Raw genomic sequence first — 25,408 nt, 5'->3', positions numbered from 1 at the left:
CATGGTTTCTACTGGTTTCTATTGTATACCATACTGTATGTCTACCCTGTCCCCCACCAGGTCATGGTTTCTACTGGTTTCTATTGTATAACATACTGTATGTCTAACCTGTCCCCCACCAGGTCATGGTTTCTATTGTATAACATACTGTATGTCTACCCTGTCCCCCAACAGGTCATGGTTTCTATTGTATAACATACTGTATGTCTACCCTGTCCCCCACCAGGTCATGGTTTCTATTGTATAACATACTGTATGTCTAACCTGTCCCCCACCAGGTCATGGTTTCTATTGTATAACATACTGTATGTCTACCCTGTCCCCCACCAGGTCATGGTTTCTGCTGGTTTCTATTGTATAACATACTGTATGTCTACCCTGTCCCCCGCCAGGTCATGGTTTCTACTGGATAACATACTGTATGTCTACCCTGTCCCCCACCAGGTCATGGTTTCTATTGTATAACATACTGTATGTCTAACCTGTCCCCCACCAGGTCATGGTTTCTATTGTATAACATACTGTATGTCTACCCTGTCCCCCACCAGGTCATGGTTTCTGCTGGTTTCTATTGTATAACATATTGTATGTCTAACCTGTCTTCCACCAGGTCATGGTTTCTGTTCATGCGGCCGGTGTATCTGTGGTGACGGCTGGTTTGGGAAGTTGTGCTCGTTCCCCCGGACATGCGAAATGACTGACGCTCAGAGCAAAGAGCTGTGTGAGACCGCCGATGGAGTCATGTGCAATGGAAAAGGTTCCTTTGTTTTTTCCTTTGTCATTCGATTTCATGTATTTCATTTGGCTTCTTTTGTGTCTATTCTCTGCACTATTTCATTCCATTCAATTATTTTCTACTCCATTGATTTGTGTAGACCACTTGAGTAGAGCTTTCCATGAGATCTGATCACACAGATTAGGGTAGTAGCAGGCATTAAGAAACAAAAACCTCATACCTGCAGTCTTCCCAGGGCTGGCTTCAGGTATAAGCGACATAAGTGGTTTCTTAGGGCCCCGGCTGCTTGGCAGGGCCAGCGCCAGAACAAATCTGTTGGATGGGAATTTGATTTCCATAGGGGGGGTTCTTTTTTTCCACTGGACCTCCTATGTCTGCATGCGCTGCACATTATTTATTTTTTTACTAGAGACGTTGGGCCTGGAGGGATCCACCTTCAAGCTAATGAGCAGTCATTCTGACAGTGTAATTCATAGATTGTATGTACAGTGGGGAGAACAAGTATTTGATACACTGCTGATTTTGCAGGTTTTCCTACTTACAAAGCATGTAGAGGTCTGTAATTTTTTTCATAGGTACACTTCAACTGTGAGAGACGGAATCTAAAACAAAAATCCAGAAAATCACATTGTATGATTTTTAAGTAATTAATTTGCATTTTATTGCATGACATAAGTATTTGATACATCAGAAAAGCAGAACTTAATATTTGGTACAGAAACCTTAGTTTGCAATTACAGAGATCATACGTTTCCTGTAGTTCTTGACCAGGTTTGCACACACTGCAGCAGGGATTTTGGCCCACTCCTCCATACAGACCTTCTCCAGATCATTCAGGTTTCGGGGCTGTCGCTGGGCAATACGGACTTTCGGCTCCCTCCAAAGATTTTCTATTGGGTTCAGGTCTGGAGACTGGCTAGGCCACTCCAGGACCTTGAGATGCTTCTTATGAAGCCACTCCTTAGTTGCTCTGGCTGTGTGTTTCAGGTCGTTGACATGCTGGAAGACCCAGCCACGACCCATCTTCAATGCTCTTACTGAGGGAAAGAGGTTGTTGGCCAAGATCTCGCGATACATGGCCCCATCCATCCTCCCCTCAATACGGTGCAGTAGTCCTGTCCCCGTTGCAGAAAAGCATCCCCAAAGAATGATGTTTCCACCTCCATGCTTCACGGTTGGGATGGTGTTCTTGGGGTTGTACTCATCCTTCTTCTTCCTCCAAACACGGCGAGTGGAGTTTAGACCAAAAAGCTCTATTTTTGTCTCATCAGACCACATGACCTTCTTCCATTCCTCCTCTGGATGATCCAGATGGTCATTGACAAACTTCAGACGGGCCTGGACATGCGCTGGCTTGAGCAGGGGGACCATGCGTGCTCTGCAGGATTTTAATCCATGACGGCGTAGTGTGTTACTAATGGTTTTCTTTGTGACTGTGGTCCCAGCTCTCTTCAGGTCATTGACCAGGTCCTGCCGTGTAGTTCTGGGCTGATCCCTCACCTTCCTCATGATCATTGATGCCCCACGAGGTGAGATCTTGCATGGAGCCCCAGACCAAGGGTGATTGACCGTCATCTTGAACTTCTTCCATTTTCTAATATCTGCGCCAACAGTTGTTGCCTTCTCACCAAGCTGCTTGCCTATTGTCCTGTAGCCCATCCCAGCCTTGTGCAGGTCTACAATTTTATCCCTGATGTCCTTACACAGCTCTCTGGTCTTGGCCATTGTGGAGAGGTTGGAGTCTGTTTGATTGAGTGTGTGGACAGGTGTCTTTTATACAGGTAACGAGTTCAAACAGGTGCAGTTAATACAGGTAATGAGTGGAGAACAGGAGGACTTCTTAAAGAAAAACTAACAGGTCTGTGAGAGCTGGAATTCTTACTGGTTGGTAGGTGATCAAATACTTATGTCATGCAATAAAATGCAAATTAATTACTTAAAAATCATACACTGTGATTTTCTGGATTTTTGTTTTAGATTCCGTCTCTCACAGTTGAAGTGTACCTATGATAAAAATTACAGACCTGTACATGCTTTGTAAGTAGGAAAACCTGCAAAATCGGCAGTGTATCAAATACTTGTTCTCCCCACTGTATATGCAAAAATAATCATTTGGTTGTGTTTATGAAGGTCTTAGCTAACTTTAGAATTAAAAAAAAAATGCATTTATTAGTTTATGTTAATGTAGGGTATATATAAAAAATCAATATAAATAAGGGCAAGCGTTCTATCACTGAAACAGGAACTATATGCGTTGGCATGTGGTAACAACTTTTTGTACTTGATAAAGAGTGAAAATCAGCACAAAACCAATAATGGTATTATAATTTAGTGTCATTATGAGAGCAGGCAAAAATAGTCAATTAATGTCAGCTCGCGCTTACACTGTGTGCGTCTTCGAGCAATGGCATCAGTTGGAGCATGTCCATGTCACAGAGTGTGATGCGGATCTTGTTTTCTGCTTGAGATGTAGGACGTGCTCTCTCAGTGATGACATGTTGTGCTCATAATCAGCCCGTGGCACTGTCACCGGCTTGTTCTGTTGGTGCTGTCCCTCCTCTCTCCAGTCTCACCTGTTCATTTGGTGATGGCTCCGGATACATGATCAGGGCGTGCAGCGTTCTGTCTTTTTTTGCGCTTAGGCCTCGGAGTTGTAGGCTCAGGCTTAGGCTCAGAATCAGGAGAATAATCCTCAGAGATGTCATGATTCATTTCTTCCCTGCCATCTGAGTCGTTTTCATTTCGATTTTGTAGCAGAGCAAACACAGCATGTGCATCCATTCGTCTTGGTCAAGTACGCCAGAGTAGACTGATGAGACTGCTTGGATTCGGTGGACTGATATAGGGTATATCATTAGAATAGATCAACACAATAGGATGGCCCGCCCTGTTCTTCATTCACAATTGGTGATTACATGATTATGCATCGTTTGCTGTCTCTCACTCATCAACTTACCCATTCTCCCCCTTTCTCCCCCATTATACTTTACTTCATTTATTTAATCTTTTATTATATGTGACATTTGTTTCAATATAGTTTAGGGTCAGTTTTGAGGCAATTATCGGGATGATTATCAACTGGGCAAGACACCTCCAATGATCGGGAGAAGGAGAGGATCAGGCTCTACTGTTGGGAGAAGAAACTACTTTCTCTCGCCGGAGAAAGCATGCAATCAAGCAAAACAGCGCCCCTCTGTCTCAGTATATGTAGCCCATGTATCTGATGCTGTGTGGCCAGAAATAGTATGACATGCCATACTCTTTTTGGGCTACAAATACCGAGACAAAGGGGCGCTGTTTTGCTCGCTAAGATGATTTATCTGAGATTGATGTGTCTTTCTGTCGGCACACGTCTCAGTCGAACAAATTATCAATATTTAAATATTTTATTTGGACAGGAAAGGAGGTCCTGCTGCCTATGGGGGCCGATCTCACTTAGGGCCCAGAAAAGGCTCGGCGCAGGTCCTGAGTGTACCCAATATCCATGGTATATCTACAGTGCCTTCGCAAAGTATTCAGACCCCTTTACTTTTCCCACAATTTGTTACGTTACAGCCTTATTATAATATGGATTACATTTTAAAAATCCTCAGCAATCTACACACAGTACCCCATAATAACAAAGCAAAAACAGGTTGATAGACATTTTTGCAAATGTATAAACAAATTTAAAAAAGATACCTTATTTACATAAGTATTCAGACCCTTTGCTATGAGACTCGAAGTTGAGCTCAGGTGCATCCTGTTTCCTTTGATCATCCTTGAGATGTTTCTACAACTTGATTGGAGTCCACCTGTGGTAATTTCAATTGATTTAACACGATTTGGAAAGGCACACACCTGTCTTTATATGGTCCCACTGTTGACAGTGCATGTCAGAGCAAAAAACAAGCCATGGGGTTGAAACAATTGTCCATAGAGCTCAGAGACAGGATTGTGTCTAGGCACACATCAGGGGAAGGGTCCCCAAGAACACAGTGGCCTCCATCATTCGTAAATGGAAGAAGCTTTTGACCACCAAGACTAGAGCTGGCTGCCCAGCCAAACTGAGCAATCGGGGTAGAAGGACCTTAGTCAGGGAGATGACCAAGAACTCAATGGTCACTCTGACAAAGCTGGAGTTCCTCTGTGGAGATGGGAGAACCTTCCAGAAGGACAACCATCTGCAGCACCCCACCAATCAGGCCTTTATGGTAGAGTGGCCAGACGGAAGCCACTCTTCAGTAAAAGGCACATGACAGCCCACTTGGAGTTTGCCAAAAGGCACCTGAAGACTCACAGACCATGAGCAACAAGAGTCTCTGGTCTGATGAAACCAAGATTGAACTCTTTGGCCTGAATGCCAAGCGTCACGTCTGAAGGAAACCTGGCACCATCTCAGAGCCCGGACCCAAACCCGATCGAACATCTCTGTAGAGACCTGAAAATAGCTGTACAGCGGCGCTCTCCATTCAACCTGACAGAGCTTGAGAGGATCTGCAGAAAAGAAATGGGAGAATCTCCCCCAAATACATGTGTGCCAAGGTTGTAGTGTCATACCCAAGAAGACTCGAGGCTGTAATCACTGCCAAAAGTGCTTCAACAAAGTACTGAGTAAAGGATCTGAATACTTATATAAATGTGATATTTCAGTTTTTAAGTTTCTATAAATTAACAAACATTTCTAAAAACCTGTTTATGCTTTGTCATTATGGGGTATTGTGTGTAGATTGATGAGGAAAAAAAACAAACAATTTAATACATTTTAGAATAAGGCTGGAAAAAGTCAAGGGGTCTGAATACGTTCTGAAGGCACTGTATGTGTTGGAGGCCATATACTCTATTCAGCTATGTAACCAAAGAACAACTTGCATGTCACACTGAGATGTCAGCCAAATGTCAGGTGCATGGAGATTACTGGAGTATGGAGTACTGTCAGTGATCTACTAAACCAAAGGTATGTTGTCCATCTTAGGACATCCTCACCCTCTGGTCTCTCACACCTTCTTAGGCTGCACAATGGAGATGTGCATGTTTCACCATGCTCCTCTGCACTCAGACACAAGCATAAGACTATCCTCTTCAGTTAGGGTAAAGGTTAGGCTTAGGTTTAGGTTTAAAACCAGATTTTATGACTTTTTAGCTGTGCCAGCTAGTGACCACTCTGCAGAGCTGCCTCCAGAACAAGATTCATGACAACAAGCGGTAACCCAAGACTCAAGTAGAGTCAACCCTTCAACTCTCACACTGCCATCCTTCAGGCACACACTACCCACTGGGCAAAAAGTGATTGAATCAATGTTGTTTCAACGTCATTTCAACCAAAAACATCTACGTGATGACGTTGAATAAACACAGAAAAGGAATTTGATTTGCAAAAAGTCGTCACCCAACTTTTAACTTAAATCCAATGATATGCTGAAATGTTTAGTTGATTTCACATTGAATTCATGTCAGTTGACAACTCAACCAAATGTAAAACGAAACTAGACGTTGAACTGACGTCTGTGCCCAGTGGGTAGTCTATGGGGATAAATAGTGGAGACTGAAAAGACCTCTCCCGGGTTACAGCCATGAGAGATTCGTTCCCCTCTCGTCCGTCTGCCTGCTTTGTATGCCCTTTCCAAGCATTTAACACCTCACTATCCAGCCCGTCGCTCACTGCCCTTGACGTGCACTGGAGCGCACAGTAGCACTATCTGATGGGAGAAATGCAAGGACGGTGCTTTTGTTGTTCAGGAGAGGAAGTACTGGGGTAGCCAAAGGAGCACAGACTTTTACAGTGAAAGTTTGCTGGGGACGATTCCCAGGTAAAAGTATAGCTGGTGTGATTTACTTAAGGGGTGGACAAGCATGGGAAAACTACGTCCCACTGGTTGGTACCAGCCTGTCTTATATATACACTGCTCAAAAAAATAAAGGGAACACTTAAACAACACAATGTAACTCCAAGTCAATCACACTTCTGTGAAATCAAACTGTCCACTTAGGAAGCAACACTGATTGACAATAAATTTCACATGCTGTTGTGCAAATGGAATAGACAACAGGTGGAAATTATAGGCAATTAGCAAGACACCCCCAATAAAGGAGTGGTTCTGCAGGTGGTGACCACAGACCACTTCTCAGTTCCTATGCATCCTGGCTGATGTTTTGGTCACTTTTGAATGCTGGCGGTGCTCTCACTCTAGTGGTAGCATGAGATGGAGTCTACCACCCACACAAGTGGCTCAGGTAGTGCAGCTCATCCAGGATGGCACATCAATGCGAGCTGTGGCAAGAAGGTTTGCTGTGTCTGTCAGCGTAGTGTCCAGAGCATGGAGGCGCTACCAGGAGACAGGCCAGTACATCAGGAGACGTGGAGGAGGCCGTAGGAGGGCAACAACCCAGCAGCAGGACCGCTACCTCCGCCTTTGTGCAAGGACGGGCAGGAGGAGCACTGCCAGAGCCCTGCAAAATGACTTCCAGCAGGCCACAAATGTGCATGTGTCTGCTCAAACGGTCAGAAACAGACTCCATGAGGGTGGTATGAGGGCCCGACGTCCACAGGTGGGGGTTGTGCTTACAGCCCAACACCGTGCAGGACGTTTGGCATTTGCCAGAGAACACCAATATTGGCAAATTCGCCACTGGCGCCCTGTGCTCTTCACAGATGAAAGCAGGTTCACACTGAGCATATGAGCACGTGTGACAGACGTGACAGAGTCTGGAGACGCCGTGGAGAACGTTCTGCTGCCTGCAACATCCTCCAGCATGACCGGTTTGGCGGTGGGTCAGTCATGGTGTGGGGTGGCATTTCTTTGGGGGGCAGCCCAGCCCTCCATGTGCTCACCAGAGGTAGCCTGACTGCCATTAGGTACCGAGATGAGATCCTCAGACCCTTTGTGAGACCATATGCTGGTGCGGTTGGCCCTGGGTTCCTCCTAATGCAAGACAATGCTAGACCTCATGTGGCTGGAGTGTGTCAGCAGTTCCTGCAAGAGGAAGGCATTGATGCTATGGACTGGCCCGCCCGTTCCCCAGACCTGAATCCAATTGAGCACATCTGAGACATCATGTCTCGCTCCATCCACCAACGCCACGTTGCACCACAGATTGTCCAGGAGTTGGCGGATGCTTTAGTCCAGGTCTGGGAGGAGATCCCTCAGGAGACCATCCGCCACCTCATCAGGAGCATGCCCAGGCGTTGTAGGGAGGTCATACAGGCACATGGAGGCCACACACACTACTGAGCCTCATTTTGACTTGTTTTAAGGACATTACATCAACGTTGGATCAGCCTGTAGTGTGGTTTTCCACTTTAATTTTGAGTGTGACTCCAAATCCAGACCTCCATGGGTTGATAAATTAGATTTCCATTGATAATTTTTGTGTGATTATGTTGTCAGCACATTCAACTATGTAAAGAAAAAAGTATTTAATAAGAATATTTCATTCATTCAGATCTAGGATGTGTTATTTTAGTGTTCCCTTTATTTTTTTGAGCAGTGTATTAATTCAGTCACAATTTAAAAAAGGGTCAGGACTACAATACACTATGGTTGTGAGCACAGTACCTTGTCCTCACAAATCTATCCTTATATTCTTATAACTGTAATTATTTTGTTGATCACTTGAACGTCCATTGTTGTTGTGTGTGTATGTGTGTGTTTGCGTGAATGTGTGTGTGTGCTCTGGCAGGGTCGTGTCATTGTGGCCGGTGTATCTGCTCTGGATCTCCTCAGGATTGGTGGGTCTCTGGGGAGTACTGTGAGTGTGACGACAGAGAGTGCGATAAGCACGACGGACTCATCTGCACAGGTACGGTATAGACCACGCAAACACACACACACACCTAAATCCTCTGTCCAAGGCCCAATTCTCCCGCCGATAATGGCCTTGGCTTGGTGTCAACGAGCAGGAGAGAAAGACCCAGACAAAGAAAAGAGAGGGAGAACGAGTGAGCGGAAAGACAGGAGGAAAGAGAGACTTTCCTCTTAACAGCCCAGCTCTCATCCAGAAGTGCCATCTTCTCTCCACTAATGCTGAACACCACAATAAGAGCACACTTTAAATTACGTTTAGCTTATAAAGGATTCATAATGCCTTCAATAAGCACTACATAAGTGTGTTGCAAATATTCTATAACCATATGTCATGCTTTATAAAAGGTCCATAAATGTGGCATGTGACATAATCACCAGCGTCAAACGTGAAATAGCCCACTATGTAGAATATGATATAAACATTTGCTTTGTGAAGGGTGACAGTGTGCTGAAGGACGGCATACTCTCTAAAGGGATGTCATGTTAGTCACATTACACCTCATCTTGTTCCCAGACACATCCACCAAAATGTGCGGAAGGTCTGGTGGACCAACGCATCAAACATGGTCTTCATTAGTTAAGGTTAGGTTTAAAATCACATTTTAGGAAGATAAATTCTGGAAATGGGCAGGGTTTATCCATAATTATGACTTTCTGACTGTGTTAAGTAGTGACGATGAGCTATACAAATAAAGAGAGTTGCACACCCAACTAGTGACATTGAAAAATACTTGACTCAGGTCACTCCTATAGTGTTCTATGGTCACTCCCACTAAGGCCAACTTTGAATGGTTGGTATCCCAGGCTTATACACTACATGACCAAAAGTATGTGGACACCTGATTGTCAAACATCTCCTTCCAAAATCATGGGCGTTACTATGGATTTGCTCCACCCTTTTCTGCTATAACAGCCCACTCTTCTGGGAAGGCTTTCCACTAGATGTTGGAACATTACTGCAGGGACTTGCTTCCATTCAGCCATGAGCATTAGTGAGGTCGGGCACTCATGTTGGCGATTAGGCCTGGCTCGCAATTGCTGTTCCAATTCATCACAAAGGTGTTTGATGTGGTTGAGGTCAGGGCTCTGTGCAAGCCAGTCAAGTTCTTCCACACCAATCTTGACAAACCATTTCTGTATGGACCTTGCTTTGTGCACGGGGGCATTGTCATGCTGAAACAGGAAAGGGCCTTCCCTGAACTGTTGCCTCATAGTTGGAAGCACAGAATCATCTAGAATGTCATTGTATGCTGTAGCGTTAAGATTTCCCTTCACTGGAACCATAAAAAAACAGCCCCAGACCATTATTCCTCCTCCACCAAACTTTACAGTAGGCACTAAGCATTCGGGCTGGTGTCATTCTCCTGGCATCCGCCAAACACAGATTCGTCCGTCAGACGAATCTGTGTTTGGCGGATGAAGCCTAATTGTGAAGCCTAATTCATAATTTCCGAGAACGCGTTTCCACTGCTCCAGGGTCCAAAGGCGGCAAGCCTTACACCACTCTAGCCGATGTTTGGCATTGCGCGTGGTGATCTTAGGCTTGTGTGCAGCTGCTCGGCTATGGAAACCCCATTCATGAAGCTCCTGACGAACAGTTATTGTGCTGACATTGCTTCCAGAGGCAGCTTGGAACTCGGTAGTGAGTGTTACAACCAAGGACAGACGATTTTTACTCGCTACGCACTTCAGCACTCGGCGGTCCCATTCTGCGAGCTTTTGTGGCCTACCACTTCGCAGCTGAGCCGTTGTTGCTGAACTTCACAATGACAGCACTTATAGTTGACCGGAGCAGCTCTAGCAGGGCAGAAATTTGTCAAACTGACTTTTGGGAAAGGTGGCATCCTATGACTGTGCCACGTTGAAAGTCTCTGAGCTCTTCAGTAAGGCCATTCTACTGCCAATGTTTGGCTATCGAGATTGCATGGCTGTGTGCTCAATTTTATACACCTGTCAGCAACGGGTGTGGCTGAAATAGCCAAATCCACTAATTTGAAGGAGTGTCCACATACACTATACTGTATATACAAATGTATGTGCTGTGTGGGCAATATACTGGGGACGATGTTACACCAACTTAAAAAAGCCCCCAACTTAAAGAAATTGAAAGTGGCTTTCTTCTGGAACCAAGTTACATGTTCCTCAGTACACAAATATGCACACAACAAAAACGAGCCATACCGTGCGGTGCTGGGCCCAGTCAGGTCTTTGACACATTCACCCACTCCCCCACTGAAAGATCAGCCACAAAATGTTGGCACCATTGATAACAGGTTGTAATCAACCAGCGTGGGAACAGAAGAGGAATACCTAGTGCGGTAGTCTCAGGTTGGACTACTCCAAATCATCTTGGTTCTGACACACACACACACACAAACGCAAGCTTTGCAGGTCCATTAACCAATTTAAATATCTCTCACACCCTACAGTAACCTGTGGATCACGAGAAACTTCATTAGCAGTAGAACCTTAATAACACTTTATGGAGTTTCCTGTAATACTTAGTTTGAAGTATTTTTGGCCATTCATAACACACCCATAAAGACGATATCGCATGACGCTATGCTTAATTTAAAGTCAGACCCTTTGGTCATTCAAAACACATACATAAAGGCTTAATGATATAAACACAAATGTATTAGCACCAGTGGCGATTTTAGCATGTACATCTTGTTGGGGCAAAAAATTCATAATGTGGGATGCATGCCAGCAAAGCTACTACACAACACAATACAATACATTAATTGCACTGTAAGAGTGACTAACGGTGCCCACAAACTGTTAGGGCGTACATAAAGCTGTCCCAACAGCGGAGTCCCAACATCTTCCCACTGCTACACCTGGCTATCAGCGGAGTCTTGTCTGGCAGCGAAACAGTTCATTCAGCCTCATTTACTGCCTTTAAAAAAAAACATAGCTCATATGTCTGACTTGCTTAAACAAATGTGGTTTCTACTGACAATTGAGATGTACAAACTATGGCATAAGGGGACGATGAGCGGATAAGAGACAATGCGTAATTTCGATTAAGACATTAATGAGCGAGCTAGGACAGAGGTAGTCGATATAGCTATTTGTTCAGCACTTTTTAAATGAACAGCCACAAAATTCAGAACATGGGCCTTTCTTACAGTGTTCTCCCTGTACACCAAATCACAACGGTAGGATAAATAAAGGGGGCATATAAGCAGACAATGAAAGCTCTTACAATTTTCAATGATTACATTTCTCAAAAACAGGTTATAGGCTACATGTGCACCACCAAGTCAGAATAGTAGGCGGAATTAAGAGGTGAAAATAGACCAAATTATTAGGGTGAGGCACATGGGCTACTAACAGCTTACTACACAACGTACACTTAGTATTACTTTCTTAGCCTCAGTATACATATCTCCCTGGCATATTACATATTTTATACAGCAGCATACAAGACATGTTTGGACTCACCTTGTTGTGCTGTGTTCACTTGAACAGAAAGGTGGCACGCCGGTCCTTCGTGGGCAAATTTTGTCATCAAACTTTGTCATCAAAGTCTGACATTCTCTGAATTTATGGTGCTTTCAAGACAACTTGGAACACACAAAAAAAGTTTGAATCATCATAATGTCAGTGATCTCCCGAGTTGGACGAAAGTTCAACAATTATTTTCCCAGTTGTAGCTCGTTTTTCCAGAATTCCCAGTTGTCTTGAACTCACTAAAGTCAGATTTTGCAGTTCCGAGTTAAGTTTTTTTTGAGCGCGGCATAAATCATGCTTCATTGACAACATGGCCAACGATGAATGTTTATAATTTTAAACTGGGAAAAGAGACCCTTAATCTTAGACTTGGGACTACACAGCCACTCCACTGAATAGCAGGCTTTGCAACGCTTGCAGTTAGCCACTGATTCCTTCCAAACCACTCATTGTTGAATTAGCGATTTCCAACTTTCCAACTTATATCCAATGGCTGATGAGCACCGATAGGTTTTATTTATACTTTCTCTTCATTATTTCTCTTCATATGACAAGGATTAAAAAGGATTTGCCAGTAGATTGTCGACTTTATTCATGATGATGACAGCTAGCTAAGATTTTGAAAGTATGATGTTGACATGTCCAATCAAAGCTACTATAGATATGTGATTTGACGTCATTTTATCTGTGTCCAATGGCCTTGAGTCTTCTTAGCTGGGCACTTCTACTGTAATTCTATGGCAGCACCCAGGGACTTGAATGTTCTAGCTCTACCCTTAGGTGACGTAGTGTCCCCATGAGTGACAGAGCACTGAGCCAATCACGGCGCAACACTCCGTATTTTCTGCTGGCCTGCCCCACCACCACAGAAAGCACTGAGCTAGGCTGAAACACCTTTTGGAGCTGCCTTACTCAAGAAAACTAAAAAGAGATCATGTTTGTATGCATCTTTATTAACTCAACGATATATATATTTTTTGCATTGTTTGCAAACTGATGTGTGACACGTATTAATGCCAAAATAACATGCAAAACAGGAAAGCCCAACCTGCCCTGAACGATAGCTAAAACAAATAAACATTAAAAGACATGTTGAAACCATACATTTCCTTTTATTTGTACATTTTTAGAACAATACAAATACATTAAGTTTTAAAAAGTCCAGCAATGCAATTACATTGAACATCACACATGGTTGTGAATAGTGTAGCTTGATCCTGCACTGGCGGGCGAATGCCTCTTGCCTCTTGCCTCTCTGCCTGCTGGAGGGACTGCATGATGGTTCCATCTGGATAAGGCATTTCTGTGCTGCGCCAGAAACTCTAAACGGGGAGGTGGTAAACTCCATTTGGTTCGTATTATTATATTCCTCTTTAATTTACAAATCTCATGACGTGACTAGGAGATGTGACTGTATCTAGGGGGATTTTTAGGGAGAGATCGAATTTACTGGGGGGGATGGTCCAATTCAAGGTATCATTAAAAAAAATGCAAAAGCATTTCTAAACTTTATTAGGGTAATATCAACATCAATAGTCAAGCCAATGTTTATAGGGAAAACACAAGCAGAAGAGCCAATGTAAACCAAGGAAAAACACACTACTCTCCCCTGTGCCCAATAAAACCCTCAACAAAGCAAAACACTATTTTGGACCATCCCTCCCCCAATGGTGGTCAATGGTGTTTGACACAGCTGCCAAACGTTGCTTCTTGTTGAACGTGGAATGAGGAAGAGCTCGGTTTTGTTTGTTTGAAAAGTTTGTTGTTTGAAAGTGTAATGGAAGGTTCTTGGTAGCTAGCTTCTTAGTTTTCAACCCGCAACGCAGTTGGCATCAGTTGCTGGGACTGCTTGTCTCTTTCCAGTGATCCTGCCGACCAAGAATGGGTCTGAGGAGCTATTTGGTGTCGCAGCTAGCTTAGCTGCTAGCTAGCTGCACATCAAGCTAGCAAGGTTTTCTTGAACAGCCCGCAACGCGTTTAGCCATTGAGGCTGGGACCGCGGATTGTCCCGGGTTTGTAGCTGTCTAGATCCCTGCTGATTGTTGTTTTCAATCTTCGCCGTGAACTGCCCTGTCTGGAACTGCGAGGACTAACAGCGTGACCTACTTTGCTAGCTACCATGACAAAGACCAAAGCCGGCGGGAGTACCGTTGAGGACAATGGTGTCTCTCTATCACACGAGAAGGATCTTTTAAATGAACAAAGAGACCTACAAGCAGTTGTTACAACAATAAGAAAATAGCTTCAAGTGATTTGTCCAAATACTTGTGGATTCTACCCATAAAAGAATGGGCGACCTTACCAGAGGTCCAGGACCTGAAGAACAGTTTGCAGTTCTCCCAGGGTCAACTCGATGAGTTGAAACACGAGAATGGCAAGATGACAGCAATCTGTAAGTCATTGAGAGAGGACATCAATTCTGTGTGTGAATCCAGGATAACAATGGGACAATCAAGGCGGAAAGACAATCAAGGCGGAACAACATGGTTGTGGACGGTATTGCAGAATCTCCACATGAGACCTGGATGGAGTCTGAGGACAACGTGAGGGAAATGATTTCTGAGAAATTGAAGATGGACCACAAGAAGAGTGAGGTGGAGCACACCCACAAGACTGGAAAACCCACCACCGGCCCAGGTGATAGGCCCAGGCCAATAGTGGTCAAGTTCCTGACGTTCAAGGACAATGTAGCTGTTCTGGAAAGAGCCAAGAACTTGAGAGGAATGTATATCTTCCTCAACGAGGACTATCCTGAATCTGTGCGCCAGAAGAGAAAATAACTGATTCCAGCCATGAAAGCTGCCAGAGTGCGTGGGGACATAGCTTACATCTGCTATGACAAGCTCATTGTCCACCCTCCCTCCCAGAAGCCTTGAAGGGATGAGAGCCAAGCCTATGGGTTCGTAGCTTCAACCCCACAGAACACACACCAATTGATTAATCGACTGCTGAATATATATTTTGTTCTCTTGCTTTATTTGCTCTTTTCAGTATTATGTCTATCTCTGATAAGCTTCCCAGGAAAGGGCTGAAAATAGCCCATATTAATATATGTAGCCTAAGACATAAGGTTCATGAAATCAATAACATGCTAACATCAGATGACATTCATATACAGTATTAGCCATTTCTGAACTCACTGAGATAATTATTTTGATGATACAGCAGAAGCAATACAAGGATATAACATCTATAGAAGACACAGACATGCTTATGGGGGAGGTTGAACTACCGTTAAAACATTTGGGGTCACTTAGAAATGTCCTTGTTTTTGAAAGAAAATTACATTTTGGTCCATTAAAATAACATCAAATTGATCAGATATATAGTGTAGACATTGTTAATGTTGTAAATGACTATTGTAGCTGGAAACGGCAGATTTGTTAAGGAATATCTACATAGGTGTACAGAGGCCCATTATCAGCAACCATCACTCCTGTGTTCCAATGGCACGTTGTGTTAGCTAATCCAAGTTGATCATTTTAAAAGGCTAATTGATCATTAGAAAACCCTTTTGCAATTATGTTAGCACAGCTGAAAACTGTTGTTCTGAATAAAGAAGCAACATCAATGGTTGTAAAGATGGGGAGAGGTCTGTAATAAAGATATGTTCTGTTTTTTTGACACTACACTCCAAAAAACAAGTTCTGCAGGCTCTAGTTTTGTCTAATCTTGATTATTGTCCAGTCGTGTGGTCCGGTGCTGCAAGGAAAGACCTAGTTAAGCTGCAGCTGGCCCAGAACAGAGGGACAGGTTTTGCTCTTAATTGTAATCAGAGGGCTGATATAAATACTATGCATGCCAGTCTCTCTTGGCTAAGAGTTGACTTACTTCTTTTTAGAAGAAACATCAATGTGTTGAAAATCCCAAATTGTTTGCATAGTCAACTTACACACAGCTCTGACACACACACTTATCCCACGAGACATGCCACCAGGGGTCTTTTTACAGTCCCCAAATCCAGAACAAATTCAAGAAAGCGTACAGTATTATATAGAGCCCTAATTGAATGAAACTTCCTTCCATCTCATATTGCTCAAATAAACAGCAAAACTGGTTTCCAAAAACAGATAAAGCATCACCTCGCGGCACAACGCCTCTCCCCTATTTGACCTGGATAGTTTGTGTGTATGCATTGATATGTAGGGTACGTGTGCCTTTAAATTTTTTTGATGTAGTTCTGTCCTTGAGCTGTTCTTGTCTATTGATTTTCTGTATTATGTCATTTTGTGTGACGTTTCATGTTTTGTGTGGACCCCAGGAAGAGTAGCTGCTGCTTTTACAAAAGCTAATGGGGATCCTAATAAAATACCAATTACCAAATACCAGTGCATTTCAATCTGTCCCTTATTTAACTGAGCCTGCTAGCTAGCTACATTTCGGCTAGCTAGCAATTGCTGTGAAGTCACCAAATACATTTGAAATAACGATTGAGGTAGCTACAGTATGTAACTAAACTACTACAAACGACTTGAAATTGCAATAAATAAAGGTTAAGTTACTTGTTTTCCGCAGTCCAGTGGCACCACAAGTAGTCATTTGATTTGCGAACTCCTTACATGATCAGCATCTCGTCACTAAAATAGTACTTCCGGGTCACGGAATTTCGAAAAAATGCGAAAATAATGTTCCCCGACATAATAGTAGAAAAGTGTCAATAACCTGGATTTATTCATGATATATGAAACATAATTGTCTAAACATTAACAATAATGCTTATTTCATATTTAAGTGACATTTGAATAAAATTTGGGTTTAAAACCATGTTCAAAGGCCAAATAAATGCCCACAATGCGAATCACTGTATATGGAATACATATTGGCTAAAAGCAAGAACAATTCTGGGTGCCACAGTAAAAATATTGTAGGGAATACTCAGTAGGGTCTGTAAAATGTATATATGGTGTCATTTCATGGGGCTCTGAATAATACAAAGTGTTGCTGGCCTTTTATTCAACCCATTCCATTGACCGCCACAATGTGAAACACTGCATATGGAATGCATAATCATCACGTGCTAACCAAACAACATTGCAGGGAATGCTCACTGAATTAAAGGTCAACTACACTCCAAATGTAAGTTTCTAAGATTTTTCCAAGACCGCAAAAGTCATCCCCTGATGTGGATTAAGCATTGTTGTAAACACAGAAAATCATTTGTTTTTGTTTATATATTAAAAAGTGTGAAGAAAATGGTAAAACCAGAAAAAAATTGGGAAATATGAAACATGAATAAACAAAAATGAGAAAACGAAATTTGGGAAAAAAACTGAAGTAGGCAAAAAATAATAACGGATTTTAAAAGGCCCTATCAAAGTTTTGGGGAAGGTTGAGGTCAGGTCCAATATTGACTATGATCCCAAGAGAGAAAGAGGTTGGGCCATCCTATAATTTTTTAGAGTAATATAATATAATATATACAATTTAGCAGACAGTTTTATCCAAAGCAAACTTACAGCCATGCGTGAATACATTTTTACATATGTGTGATCCCAGGATTCAAACCCACTATCCTGGCATTGCAATGCTCTACCAAGATGCATGACAGGGTTATATATGCTTTGTGAAGCCTCACATAAATGTTATTTATAAGGCCTTTATTAAGAGGTGCTTATGCCACCTATATTTGTCTTAGTGGGTTATGTCACATTTGACATTGGTGGTTATGTCACAGTTATGCCACATTTATGAACCCTTTATAGAGCATGACTTACGTTTATAGATGATTTGTAACACATTTATGTCGTGTTTATGAAGGCTTTATGAATCCTTTATAAGCTGCACTTCATTTAAAGTGGGAGCGAGTTGGTCTCCCATTAATATTTCCTCAGGGCAATTGGACAGCTGTTTAGAAGATACTTCTCTTATTGGATTCATGACTCCTGTGTCAGTCATAGTGTCACTCAAAGCAATGCTGTAACCACAGAATTCACACAAACATTCATTAAAAACGAGTGAGAAAAAATGCGAGTGGACAAAGGGAGTTCATAAATATGTTGGTTAAATGTCGCTGTTTAGCATATTAATGATTAGGGCATATGTCACAATTAGCATATACATGAGGATGATTGAAATCGTGTTTTTTTTTCATGTATCACTGACTTCTCAAAAAGTGGGGAAGGGGGTTTATGCAAATGAAAACAAACATTAGTCATTATTTGATTACTCCCCCCCTTCCCAAGGTAGCAGTGCAATGCACTCAATATTTTATAATTAGAACCACGCAAACATCTGTCTGCTAAGTTTGTGGATGAGTTATTCCCCATGTGGGAATTTTATGGATTGTTCAAAGCAGGAGATTCACATTATGCATACAATTCATGAGTGATGTGGAAAATTCAATGGATTAGGAATGCCTGCTGGTTCATTTCATGCCCCAAGGATGATAGTGCTGGCACCCTTTGAGCCTAGAGAGAAACGAGGGTGCAAACCTGTGACACAAATTAGAACCTTCAGTCAACATTAGAAACATCTAATTGTCTTTTGTCGGATTTGTGTTCCCGAAAATCACTTCAATGTTTGGTTGTTGTGTTTTTGAATAGTCATTCCAGTAAATCACTTTAAGGGAATATAGCACAATGCAGTGGACACAGTTTTACATTGCTTGTGTAATCATGTAGGTCTTTAATTGTATTGTAGTGACCTTAGGACAACACCTAAGGACCTTGTAAAAATTACAGACCTCTTGGTGGTTAAGGTGTTGGACTGACAGTCGCAGGGACTTGGGTTCAAACATGGGTTTGAGTCTTGGTCGGGGCTATCCCCCAGACGTGTCACAATCTGTTTTCTAGACAGACCATCCAGAGCCACGTGTACCTGTAGTTTTAAGATGGGGGGGGGGGGGGGGAATTCCCAATGTGTGAACGTTTTTTTCAATGATACAATGTAAAATACAGCACAACACAAATATTTTGGTTTCTCCATTCATTATAACACCATTCCCATCTATCCCTGCTTTAATGCCCAACTCGGAGGCATGACACACAACACCACTCCACTTCTGAGAGTCTAGATGAGGTGATTTGTCCTGCCCTGATCTGCCCTGCCCGCAGCCCAGTGAAATCGCTCGCTGCATGACCAGACTTGCTCAAAATAACACTAATTTCCCCTGTGTTCTCTTGTCGACACAGCAAAACTCCCTAAGCTATAGGCCTCAATATTAAGGCCAAAAATATAATGATTTCCTATGACCATTTCACTGTGTTGATGGTCCGTCAGGCAGGCGGTCTCAATATGTTATACCACACACACACATTGTCTTTTTACTTCAATACTTTTGTCTTTGACTCAGATTGAGCCTTATGTAATGGCGTCATATAATAAATCTACACCAAGAATGTAATCCCACTCTAGAGCATACCCATAGCAACCTAAGAGAGCTCAGCCTAGCTCGAGCCCCCATCGTGGAACTCTGTCAGGGGGTTCAGGAACCTAGTTAAGAAAGCTCAGGCAGGCATGATGGGTCAGGTGGCTCTGTCGCTTTACGGTTTCTCCTCTTACCTCTTATTGCAGGGAATGGGATGTGCAACTGCGGCAACTGCGACTGCTGGGATGGCTGGACGGGGAACGCCTGTGAGATCTGGGTGGGAGCTGAATACTAACACCACAGAACATTTCAGTAGCTATACAAAGAGACTGTGCTGTCAGAAAAGGTGTGAAACACCAAAGGGAGGAGAGGAATGGAGAGAGCGTTGGAGAGGAGGATAAAAAAGAAGTCAACCAAACTGGGATGTAATTCTTCATTCAGATTTCTGCATATCACTTGTATAACGGCATTCATTGTACTGGTTACAAATAATCTTTATTAAAACTATGTTCTTTTTTTGTATGCAAGAAAAAAACTTTTGTAGCCAAAATATGTTTTTTCTCTTTAGAAGACCTTACCATGTAACCCTTTATATGTTTCCAATACAACTATATGTATGACAATTGTTTCTGTAAGAATGCTTACATATTCCAGAAAGCTACACATTTACATATTCCAGAAAGCTACACACAATAAGATGCAGGTACATAAACAGAATCCAAACATTGAAAACAAAAGGATAAATGTTTTATTATTAATATGAATACATTGTGTGTGTGTGTGTGTGTGTGTGTGTGTGTGTGTGTGTGTGTGTGTGTGTGTGTGTGTGTGTGTGTGTGTGTGTGTGTGTGTGTGTGTGTGTGTGTGTGTGTGTCTCACCAGTGGTGTGTTTTTTGGGTTAAAAGTGCTTCCTGACAAGTTGGCCTCAAAGAACACCCTGCACTCAAGTCAAAGTATCGTTTGAGCGTTTTATTTATTTTGTAATGATGAAACATTGAATGTGCCGCGTGACACAACATTTTTGCATGGAAACAATGAAAATACCATAATCATACGTGGGTGTAAATCTGTTATAACATGACATACATATCTCCAAGTGGCACACTTGCATTTTAATAGTGCCTATTATCGCTGAAAACTATCACGACCATCATAATCTTCTACAACCGGTCAATCAATGCATGGCAATTCCCCCTTACTCGTGAACACCATGTCATGAAAACGTTCAAATGTCGTGGCCGAAAAAAGAACAGAAAACACACATAGCTCTATAGTGCCATGCTGGGTATTCATGTAACTTCAGGAGTTGGTTTCAGGGGATGTGAGTTTCTTTGACTCGACAGCCCAACCTCTACCTGAAAACATGATTGATAGGAAGTAGTAAAGAAAAAAATGTAAAGTAAATAATTCTACTTTGGCCTTTTCATGCTTTTTAGTACTAGCCAACCTTTCGTTTTATTTATCCCATCAAAATGACAGGTGCAATAATATACTGCACACTATATTGCATTAATGTTACTGACATTACAGTCACACCTTTATATAAATATTTGATTCAATATGTTGTATATATGTATACAACAAACAAACTGTACAGTGCAGACAAACTCGTAGCATATATATGTATGTAAAATTAGAAGTACATACCAACAGTTCTTGATACACATAGCCTACTACATGCAGCCCATCAATGCCATCCTCTCCCCATGCAAAAGATGAGAAAAAGGACAAAAGCAAAAGTAAAACCTCTCCAACTACTTTTTGACAAACTAGTTGACCAGAGGGAGAAAACTGAAAATAAACAGTTCGGGAAGGATCTGGAAAACAACATCACGCACGACCCATATACAGTAGGAACGAAACAAACAAAGAAACCAAAAAAAACAAGATGGCGGCTAGAGAGACATTTACACAGTCATTTACAAAAATAAAGTTCAGCTTTCGAAGAACCAGTCAACTGGTCTGCAGGGGCTTGCGTAGCCCAGCATGTAGAGTTCATTATGATGTAGGGAAATTACTGGAGCTGCATCCCAAATCGCACCATATTCCCTATTTAGTGCACTTCTTTTGACCAGGGCCCATAGAGCACTGTGTAAGGAATAGGGTGCCATTTGGGATGCAACCTGGGTGTAATGTGGAGGGGACACCAGCCCTAAAGATGTAATGTAGCTTTGTACAGACACGTGTTTTTAAGTCTAACTAGTAAATGTGCTTCAACATCCTCTAGAAAATAGGGGCTTAAAATACCAATAAACTGTAAAATTATATCAGCAAATAAATCTCTTCATATATTTTTCCAATTTTAGCAGCATAAAGTAGCTTCGGTCTACTTATCAACATTCTAAATCTTAGCTTCCATTGGAATCCAGTAAATCAAGTTCAGAATTAAATCAGCTGATAGATTCAGATAACGGTTGATACATTGCTAACAGTCATGATCAGATCAGGACTCCGAACAGAAAGTGCGGTGAAGTAGCTCCAGTGGAAGTAGGCGTGTGCCTAACGACATGCTAATTCGAGTCCCGAACAATTTCCAAACAACTTCTCACTAGCATTGGTCTGAACAGTACCTTTCCCTTATCCCATTGTCCAGGGATCACCAACTAGATTCAGCCACGGGGGCCGGAACATAATGACAAATAATTTGTCGATTCCAAATAGACTGCAAGAAGCCCAAACAGATATAATTCAAACCTTGCTTACATGTGTATGCGATCACGTGTCTATCTTTTATGCGGGTGAATACTTAGGAACAGATTTCCCAAATTAAAATCACTCGGAGCTGATTTCCTGGTGGTTTTTACAGTCTTTTATGTCCAACAACAACGTTGACATTTTATTTTGCTCAGGAAACTTGGGGGGGGGGCAAATAAAACCACAATTTGGCCCGCGGGCCGCCAGTTGGGGAACTCTGCCATAGTCCTATGTGGAAAAACATGCATGTAAATGTTTCTAGGTATGCCAAAACCTTGATTCATACGAACACAAGATCCAAAAATGACATCAATCAAGACCTTTCAAAGGTTCAGCAAGAAGGCCAGCAGAGAATCAATTCGTCAATGGGATTATTTTTGTGAAAATGAACCATATGGTAAATCACAGTGAGGAAAAAAGCAAAATCGGAGAAAGGAAAATCGAATCAGAATGCAGTCGGCTGCTGTTGGCGTTGTACAACACAGCAACAACTGTGGTATCGTTCTGGCTTCTTGGATACTTTGGTCATTTTATGAATCAATCTCTGTCAGCTGTAAAGGTTGGTGAGTGAATATTCTGCTAGGTCTTTATTGGATGTGTTTGGTGGGTGAGACAACTTAGGCCCAGTCGTGACTGGATATATGTATTTGCATGCTGGGGATCAAGGTCTAAACAGGCACGTAATAGGCCAAGATGAGCGATACTGGACTCTTCATGCTGAGCTAGGAGAAAATCCTCTCGTAATATCTCAGAATATGTATCACCTTTTTTTTTTTTAACAGTGAAAATTGTATAATATAAGCCATCTCTTGCATTGCTTCTGCAAGAAAAATAGAACACAATACTAACCTTGACCATGCTTTAGTTTGCCGAACAAAATGGGGATGCAGCTGAACCTCGAGTAAATGTGAATGTAAAATGGCTGCCGCCGTTGGGCTTGAACCATTTAGTCTAAGCCACTAGCCTAGCCCGTTGTTCAGAGAAATCAGCCAGTGAGGGACTGTGGCCTACAAGGCCTATAGATATTCCTAGAGCCCTTGCTCAGAAATAAGAATTTAAGAAAAATAGATTTCAGGTTCCTATTTCCCGACCGGATGAGGCAGAGCTCACCGCTGGTGGGATCGGATTGTGATATGTATACACCTATACACCACTTGTTAAAGCGTTCTCCAACACACACGCACATCTGTGTCTGTATGTGTGTGTGTGGGCTCCTCGCATTGATTGCAGTGGGGGTAATTAGCACTTCATCAGCTATGATTGTGTGAGCTATCCTCCAGTCTTTCTTTCTTGAGCTCTAAAAAAGCAACACGCAGCCTGAGACTCTGACTCTGCCCTCGACGTAGATGCTGTGTGTGTGTGTGTGTGTGTGTGTGTGCGTGTCTGTAGTGCTTCCCAAACACCAGACTTCCTAAATGAGTCCCTGGAACCAAGCCACCGGTGGCATCTTTTTTCTTGTGTGTGTATGTGTTGTGTATGGGAAGAAGAGTGTATTTCAGTGTCAATGTGTCTGTGTGTGTTGAGTATACATCGGCGTGAATGCGTGTATTACAAAACCACACACCGCCCCTGCAAAATGTATTTTTTCTAAGTTACTCAACAAAGAGAAAAATGTGAGAATAGAAAGAGAAAGAGACGGGAACATACTTGTAAAAAGTAGAAGATAGCAGTCCATTTTCTTTTTTTACTATATGTGTAAAGCATCTACCCCAGAACATAGCTGGTGCACTGTGGTATAGAAAATAGATCTTAATCGCACACACCGTTGCAACAGGGCATATATGTGGAGGGGGTGGTCTTGGGTTACCGTCAGCAAGCAAGGTATCACATGTGGCCGTGAAACACACATCATTTTTACGGATTCCATTGTCAGAGTCACTCTTCCTTCTGGTTTGGGGGGTGGGGGCGGGGGCGACCACCCTTCTGCATCGATCCCCCATTGATTAGTTAAAGAGAAAGAAAGAGAGAGAGGAGAAGAAGAAAGGAAGGAAGGAAGGACCGAGAGATTGCCTGGATCTAATCCACAGAAGAAAGAGGGTGTAGGTTTGGAGTCTGGTAGGGAAAATCCCTGACTCCATTATGTACGTCCCTCCCTCCATCCCTCCCTCCCGCCACACACACACACACACACACACACACACACACACACACACACACACACACACACACACACACACACACACACACACACACACACACACACACACACACACACACACACACACACACACACACCAGGTGAATTGTGGCTATGTGGGGGGCTTAGCAGCAGTAGCAGTAGTAGTAGTTGGCTTGCTGACTGGTTTGCCTCCGTTCATCACTGGGGGCTCGGTTGTGCTTTTACTGGGAAGGACGGCTGTTTTGGGCGCTTTGGTCTCTCCTACATCATGCAACGATGGCTCTCTGTACATAGCAACTGTGAGGGAGAGAGATAATAAAGAGAAGGGAGGAGATAAGGAGGCAAGGAAGGGTGAGAGGGAAAAAGAGGGGGCGGGTAGGGAGAGAGATAGAGAGTGTAAGAAAAAGGGAGAGAAAAGAAGAAAGGGAGAGAATGGAGGAGAGGAGGAAGATTTAGTAAAACCCAGGGCAAAATAAGTCCTATTTCTCCTCTTTTCAGTCAAATAACTTGTAAAACTAACCACATGGCTCCTTTTTCACTAATGACTGCTAGCATGAATGATTTAATCCGTTTTAAGTCTTGTTGATGCAGAGGCTTCTATTTGTTTTTTGGAAATCATTCCAGACCACACCAAAAGGGGCAAAAAGGGGGTGAAAAAGACCAAAAAAGTGTCTAACACATTATTTAGCCTCTGGCTGGTGCCATAGTTAAGTAAAGGTTCAATTTAAAAAAAATTATATATCTTCCTCTCCTTTCTACAGACCCCAATCTAAATGTGGCCAAAAGCCTTTATGCAAAATGAGCAGTGGGAACCTCCCAAATGATCCTGCACTTTACTCTCCCTGCACTGCAGCTGTGTCACTGTCACGACAGTGCAGTACAGGTTCCTGGAGGCTTCCATGTTTAAATAATGGACAAAAATCAGTCAGGGAGGGGAGGAGAGTGTAGACGCACCATAAAGCATCAACATTTCATGGCCGCAAAGACAGGGCTTGTCCCTTCCCCTCTGTGCTATATGCCAACCTGTGAATTATGGATGGGAATGATAAATATAAATGATACGTCAAGGGGAAGATAACCATCCTTCAGTGTAGCGGTGGGTGGTTACTCAGGGCGGGATTAACAGTAAAGGGGGCATGATCAGATAGACTTGTTCCGTCTAAAGACACTACCGCGACAGGGTCTAGGTGTGGGATGGTCATTCCGAGGGGTGTGGAGGATGAAATGTGGTATTGTGAACCTGCAGGCATGTGATGGCTTACATGTTTATGACTTGTGTAAGATTCTGGTGATATATACATAAACCCCGCCTC

General features: G+C 42.7%; 2 protein-coding genes across 3 annotated transcripts in view; one reads left to right on the top strand and one right to left on the bottom strand.

The window, feature by feature from the left end:
- itgbl1 (integrin, beta-like 1) overlaps positions 1 to 19,905 on the top strand; it is a 139,105-nt gene extending 119,200 nt beyond the window's left edge. Inside the window, exons 9-11 of the mRNA XM_071341953.1 lie at positions 611 to 757; positions 8,396 to 8,515; positions 19,489 to 19,905. Coding sequence (XP_071198054.1) covers positions 611 to 757; positions 8,396 to 8,515; positions 19,489 to 19,577 — 356 coding nt within the window. The 3' untranslated portion in view covers positions 19,578 to 19,905. The remainder of the gene's footprint in view (positions 1 to 610; positions 758 to 8,395; positions 8,516 to 19,488) is intronic.
- A 331-nt stretch (positions 19,906 to 20,236) lies between these two features.
- Positions 20,237 to 25,408, bottom strand: part of fgf14 (fibroblast growth factor 14) — a 329,652-nt gene continuing 324,480 nt past the window's right edge. For both annotated transcript variants that reach the window (XM_071341954.1, XM_071341955.1), the window contains exon 5: positions 20,237 to 24,392. In XM_071341954.1, the coding sequence (XP_071198055.1) occupies positions 24,226 to 24,392 (167 nt within the window). In that variant the 3' untranslated portion in view covers positions 20,237 to 24,225. The remainder of the gene's footprint in view (positions 24,393 to 25,408) is intronic.

This window comes from Salvelinus alpinus, chromosome 14 (genome assembly GCF_045679555.1).
Source record: "Salvelinus alpinus chromosome 14, SLU_Salpinus.1, whole genome shotgun sequence".
In the NCBI taxonomy this organism is placed as follows: domain Eukaryota; kingdom Metazoa; phylum Chordata; class Actinopteri; order Salmoniformes; family Salmonidae; genus Salvelinus; species Salvelinus alpinus.
Note: the sequence above shows the minus strand (reverse complement) of the source record. Positions and strands in the feature narration are given on the sequence as shown.